Source organism: Solea senegalensis, linkage group LG19 (genome assembly GCF_019176455.1).
Source record: "Solea senegalensis isolate Sse05_10M linkage group LG19, IFAPA_SoseM_1, whole genome shotgun sequence".
In the NCBI taxonomy this organism is placed as follows: domain Eukaryota; kingdom Metazoa; phylum Chordata; class Actinopteri; order Pleuronectiformes; family Soleidae; genus Solea; species Solea senegalensis.
This window is the reverse complement of record NC_058038.1, coordinates 2,394,493-2,401,155: the sequence shown is the minus strand read 5'-3', so window position 1 is coordinate 2,401,155 and position 6,663 is coordinate 2,394,493. Positions and strand designations below refer to the sequence as shown.

General features: G+C 40.4%; 1 protein-coding gene across 1 annotated transcript; it reads left to right on the top strand.

Annotated features, from left to right (window-relative positions):
- The first annotated feature begins 993 nt into the window (after positions 1-993).
- praf2 (PRA1 domain family, member 2) lies at positions 994-3,308 on the top strand. Its single transcript, XM_044051783.1, has 3 exons — positions 994-1,208; positions 2,797-3,014; positions 3,096-3,308. The coding sequence occupies exons 1-3, from the start codon at positions 1,030-1,032 to the stop codon at positions 3,233-3,235; spliced, it is 537 nt and encodes a 178-aa protein (XP_043907718.1). The 5' UTR covers positions 994-1,029; the 3' UTR covers positions 3,236-3,308.
- The last annotated feature ends 3,355 nt before the right edge of the window (positions 3,309-6,663 follow it).

Genomic DNA, 6,663 nt, shown 5'->3' with positions numbered 1-6,663 from the left:
TTCATTGACTGTTCTTCCTGTATTACATGTTCTGTTGGAAACATGGAATACTTGGTACTTTACATAAACAACACAGTGAATTGTTGTAAGTATGGTAAGTTATGTTTATTAAGAATGATAAAAAGTATCCCACTGAACTTCATATTGACAGAAAATATAATAAATTTACCCTCAAAAAGAATTCAAAACAAGAAAATAACACGTTGAAGTAGAGATGAAGTGGTTGGTGTTTGATAAAAGACTAAAACGTTATTAGCCTGTAGGAATCATCTTAGAATCAAAGCCATACTAGAATGATATTATAGAACTATAGTATAAATATTCATTCTATAATCATTATCTGCTATTTTTGTCACTATTTTCTTCTACATTCTCTGCTAATTTTAAGAATTCATACGTCCAAACGTTTGGCTCGGCCGGGACATCTCAATACCATTTTTACTTTCTTCTTTTACTATTTTATACTTAGTGAAATATTTAGAGTGGACAACTGTATCTCGTCAGACTGTACAACAAACACTGCTCTCAGTAGACCACACACACACATAACTACCACGTGCAATATACTTATATAATGTTCAATCTTTGTTTATAATGTGAATATCAACCCTGACTGTCTATAAATGTACATTCTGCATTCTATTCTAACTTTTATTAATAGTCTTAGTGTTAATATCTTTATATATATGTATTGTAGTTTTTTGGTAACGCATGTGTATTATTTATTATCTTTATCTTTACTCTCTTTGCTGCTGCTGAGATAAATAAATAAATAAATAAATAAATAAATAAATAAATAAATAAATAAATAAATAAATAAATAAATAAAGGACTCTCTTATCTTATCTTAGTTTTTCATGCCGGAAATGTTTATTAAAAAAGAAAGACTGTGTATTTGTAACTGTATTATTACACACACACACACACACACACACACACACAGACCTCAGCATTGATTGCGCTTCGTCGACCCGCCTTCTTGCCCCGCGTTGCATGCTGGGAAAGCCAGTTTGTTGACGTTGAGGGAAAATGGAAGGCGTGCAGCCGCCACCTCTGCGCAGCCTGGATGATTTTCTCCGGAGCTCAGCGAGGTTCGCGCCGCCTGACGTCCGAGACCTGGACCGCTGGAACCACCGCGTCATCAACAACCTGCTTTACTACCAGAGCAACTACTTCCTGTCTGCGCTCGGCCTCCTGCTCTTAGTGGGGTGAGTTCTGTTATTCTGACGTGTCCCCCACTCTCTCTCCCCCTCTCCCCCTCTCTCCCTCTCACACACACACACACACACACACAGCTCCATCACCTGCTAACATCAGGACATGTTGTCATTCATTAAAGGAGAATTCCAGCTATTTCTTCCTGCACGCGCTCTCTCTCTCTGTCTGTCTGTCTCTGTCTGTCTCTCTCTCTCTGTCTCTGTCTGTCTCTCTGTATCTGTCTCTCTGTTTTCCATCACTGTAGAACTCCAGTCAGACATTGTGGAGTTGCATTTATGATTTACAGATATAATTCTGCATTAAAATGTTTGGTGTTGACAGAACTCTGTTTTGAACAATATTCATCAGTTACAGCGTCTTTACACTGATTTACAGTATGTTTTAGAGTTGATTTTAAGGTTCTTTTATGAGGCACTAAATGGCCTGGCTCCACAGTATTTGATATCTGTTAATATTTATAGTATAATCCGGTTTTTACCCCGGATTATATCCTTGAAAAAGAGTTTCAAGATTCTCATCTGAAAACTGAGTCTCTCCAGTAAGAGACTGTGGAACTTGATTCAAAAGATAAAACACACGTTTGTCATTCATTAGATGTGTTTATGGCTGCAACCATTATTAACGGATTATTAATTGATAACCTTTGTTTGTAATCGATTCGTGTTCTGGGATTTTTTCTGCTTTCTTTGCTCCATGTAACAGAGAAATCACTCAAACTCAATCATTTTGAGAAAACACAGATCGGCATTTTTCAACACAGAAAATAATCGACAGATTAATCGATTATGAAAATAACAGTTCCGTATGTCATCGGTCCTCAGATTTTTCCGAGGTTATGGGATGTTTCTGAACCTTAGCAACCCTGACATGGGTTTCCAGGTTGGCTGCGGCATACAAACCCTGATAGTTTTACACTTCCCAGACTTTCACGTTGTTTTGTTTTGTAACATGAAGAGCATCGTTATCAGCTGCTAATGCTAACAATGAGCTAACGATCTCAGTGGCAAAGTTACTCCCAGTTCCCATGTAAATGGAACACAGTGTTATTGTTTGTTATGCTCAAGTTTTTACTTGTGAAGCACTTTGTATCTTTGCGAAAGAAATGAAGATTAACTTTATTACTTAAGAAATAAAGAAATAAAGAGTCAAATACTAAATAATATTAGCCACAAACGTTTGCAGTACTGTTTAAATCCACATACACTGTTACGTCTGTTTCTGCGATAACTTCCCGGACAAACGTCTTGGTTGTCTTTTGTCCTTTGTGTTGTTTTTTATCGTGTGTATTTGTCGCTGATATAAACAAAACAAAGAGTAAACACACAGCGAAACCAAAGCAGATTATTAAATGATCTTATTGAATGAACTGTAGGAAATCTGTACCATGTGCTATGTTTGCATCGTTCAGAACGTCCCACTAATCCCACGGTGCAGTGAGTCACACTTCACACATGTGAAAGTCATAGTGGCGTGACATGAACAGCTGACAGTTAGGATGCAAAATCACTTGCTAACCTCTCAGTTTACAGCTCAGTGTGGCTCAGTGTTTTTTCTGTCTGCCTGCCTGTCTGTCTGCAGGTATTGGCAGCCCCTCCAGCTGTGTGTCGGCGCAGTGGTGGTCACCTGCATGTTCCTTGGCTTCGTCTGGGCTGCTGAGAACCAAGTTACCATCCGGCGTTTCCGCAGAAAGCACCCGTCCATGTGTGTGCTCGTCATCCTTCTGCTCAGCTACCTCTTCATCAGCGTGCTGGGAGGCGTGGCTGTCTTCCTGTTTGGGATCGCCTTCCCGACTCTGAGTGAGACAAAGCACACACACACACACTCGCAGTACATTTTGTTGCTATCCAGAATAATCCCATATCTGCCTTTCATCACAGTGGTTCTGGTGCACGCTTCGATGAGACTGCGCAACCTGAAGAACAAGCTGGAGAACAAGCTGGAGAGCATCGGTTTGAAGAGGACTCCGATGGGACTCCTGTTAGAGGCTCTGGGACAGGAACAGGAAGCTGGATCCTAGAGAGGAAGAAGAGGAGGAGGAGGAGGAGGATGTGATGGGTCCGATCACAGGGAAAAGAAAACGAATGAAGAAGTAGGAAAACAAAAAGACAAAAGGGTTTCGGTTTGGCTTATTTTATAAGAGCTAATGATTAGTTAGCAGTGAAGGATGAGACGACTCTGTCGTAGAATGTTTGTAAAAGTATTCTTGATTCTTCGTGAAGCACACCTGGTTTCTCTGTCATTACGCTGACATGGTGAGGACGTCTGCGGTGTCATAGTGTTTATTATAAACAGTTCCACACACTATTTTAAACATTTTAAACATTTCAGGAACAAAAAGCAGATTTTCTTTCCTTTGATGAACTCAGTATTAATGAGCACAGCTTCCTGTCTTATCCTACGTGACAAACACTGAAAACCATTGTTAGCTGTGAATCAGTGATGACGTCATTGTTCATTTTTCGATCATTCCCACTTTAAAATGTTTGGCTCGTTCAGGACGTTCCATTGTTTTGTTCAGATAATAATCCTTTTTTTCTCCCATAGGAAAAGACATTATTCATACAGGCTGACTGCACTAACACAGCTCCTGACCGGGGAAATGTTCCATTCGTTGTCAGAGCTTGAGACCGAGAGACAAACACTGTAGATCAGTGACCTGAACGGAAGGATTTCACGTTATATCAGTTTGACCTCGTCTGTGCAGCTGTTTAAAGAATGTGTCACATGACCTCTCACACACGTCAACAAGTGACTGAATTGTTCTAAACAGCAAACACATTCAGATGGACATTTTAGGCAGAGCACATAGAAGTGCTTCAGTTATTGGTGAAAGAAGGAGCATCCACACCAACATTTACAAGTGTTTCCATTCGTTTGTGTTCAGTTAAGTCCCGCGAAGAACAAGCAGCTCAAAACAAATCCCATCATCTCAGCAGAAGTCTGCTGATCCCAAAACCTTTTAATTAGTTTTTAATGATTGATACTCCATTCCCTCCTCGTTTAAAGCCAGGTTTGAATCACCATTCACTCCGTGGTCATGTGACTCGAGGCGATGCATATGGTCCACGACACTTTATAGTCCAGTTGGTGGCATGTTAAGAAAAAATGATGAGATTTTTTTTGAGATGATGCCACTATTGGATGTCAGGTGACAAAGTTCGTCCATACTGATCCTCTATTATGTTCTTCATGTAACTGTTATATATTAAAAATGTCCTACAGTGTCTTTAACCCTGGCAGCACCTGGACACAGGAAGTTATTTTCTTATGAAAATGAGTCAAAATGACCCTGAAGCATAATTCACTGGTTGTGTATGGGCAGTGCACGCTCTCTCACTAACTCACTAATTAACTGTATTCTCTCAGAATTGTGGGAATTGTTCTTTAAATCTCGCTAAAACAGAAACATTAATGTTTTTTATGTCAGTTATATGATATCATATGTGGATTTAAACTCACTGCTTCTGTTGTAAAGTCAAACAATTATAATTATTGTGTAAATTCCAGCTTCTATTCCACTTGCAAACATGACAACATTCACCTTGTTGTTTGACGTCAGACATTTGGTGTGGGATTCAAACTCTCATTAAACTGAAACCTTAGGCTGGAGTGTTGGTGCAGTGTATGATTGATTTTCCTGCTTTGTTCTCTCGTGAGATGAAAGAAAAACAAAAAGCGCTCCTGTGCTGAGAAACAGCAGTTTAGTTATTATCCTTTCAAAGGTGTCAGACTCTAACCCTTACTACAGAAGCTGTGCTGTCCTGTACAGTATGACAGCCACAGACAAGCTTTTATTTATCAATGAAAGAGTAACCATGACAATGATCATTACAGTGTCCACTCGTGTGAAGGAAATGCATAAGTCTTCAGCGTTATTAAGTGTCATTTATGATCAACATGGAGTTGTTGCTCGTTGAAAACGTGTAACATGTTCCTGTTCAGACTGAGCTGGTTCCGAGGTCGGCTCCAAGAAAAAGCTGTTGTGTTCATTCGTTGCCAGGAAGAAGCCAATCAGAGGCTGTTGTTGACCATAATATTGTTAATTATGGAGCCGAGAGCAGAGTTTGTATCTTCCTGGGTCTGAGAATATAGGTCAAAGGTCACTTGACAGATGATTCCATGTGTCATCTCAAGGACTGATCTTCAGACTCCTGTCTGTTCTCTTCTTCTTTTTCTTTGTTTGCCAAATATGTCAAAAACACTTTCTTAATAAAAACATTCACTTTCTCTATTTTAATTGTCTGCTTTTTCCTCGATGATGTCTTCCCATGTGGGGTCCATGTGACTGAAACCATATAGGACCTGTGTCATTTGCCTACTCCAAGCTCACAGTGCCCACTTAGGGTACAAAGTGGGTTACCATGGAAACCATGGACAAACTTGCTTGGGAACCATATATAATCGTTAAGGGGCCCACACACATCGACATGCTGTTTTCCAGGCTATATTCCTCCTGTGCAGTAGGGGGCGTGTGTATGGTCAAGGCTGGGGTCTCACCATAGGTTGTTTATCTGATCTGTACTCATGCTACGTGCCATTCACATCAGAAATGGGAGTGACTCCACCCCCGAGTCAGAAAAAACACATGAATACAAGTGTATCTCAGGCTATCCGTTGTTAGCAATACCAGGCTATTACAACACTCTACGTCAGGGGTGTCAGTCTCATTTTAGTTCAGGGGCCACATTCAGTGCAATTTGATCTCAAGTGGGCCGGACCAGTACAATAATAGCATAATAAACTGTAAACAACAAGAACTGCAAATGTGTCCCTTTGTTTTACATTTAATGAAGTCTCTTTTTACAAAGAACATATTATGAACCTGAAAAAAGTGCAATTTCAACAATATTACTTAGCATTTACACAACTGAAGTGTTATTAATGGTACAAATGGCAGCGTTTGTGTGGTGGCAGCCAGTGGCGTTTGCGTTGTCTTTTTTCTGCAACGCTGTCAATCAAAAACTGGTTGCTCCAATCATCACGCAGAAGCCCAGCGTCCGTCCCCGCCCACTGCTCCATTGAGTCAGAGAGAAGCTGAGCTTCCGTGGAAGTGGCGTTTTTGTCACATTTGTTCAATCAGCGCCAAACTCACCGCAGTGGAAAAAAAATTCTGTTCTGTGCCATCCCATAGAGAACAGCTGCAGCTGAGCTTCAAGTGGTTTTAATGTGGAGGCTGCTTCGCGAATACGAAAATCACGTAAGACGTGACAAACAGCTGATTCTGAACAAACTCGTGACACATTTGACATTTTAGAGGAAGCTGAGCTTCACTTCCATCCTGGAATCCCGTGTCCGGGCTGAGGAGGTTGCTCTGAGTTTCCAAGTTGGAAATGTGAGTTCTTTGACCTCGTAAATCCTGAGTTCTGATGACAAATGGAATGCACTCTTGTAATTGTTACATATTAATGCTACTTTCCAACATGTTGCAAGCTAACACACAGCCAG

Bases quoted from the DNA above. Each gene is read 5' to 3' on its own strand.
- praf2 (XM_044051783.1), top strand. From the start codon at position 1,030: ATGGAAGGCGTGCAGCCGCCACCTCTGCGCAGCCTGGATGATTTTCTC. The intron at 1,209-2,796 runs GTGAGTTCTGTT...GTCTGTCTGCAG, and splicing joins GGCCTCCTGCTCTTAGTGGG to GTATTGGCAGCCCCTCCAGC. The intron at 3,015-3,095 runs GTGAGACAAAGC...CTTTCATCACAG, and splicing joins GATCGCCTTCCCGACTCTGA to TGGTTCTGGTGCACGCTTCG.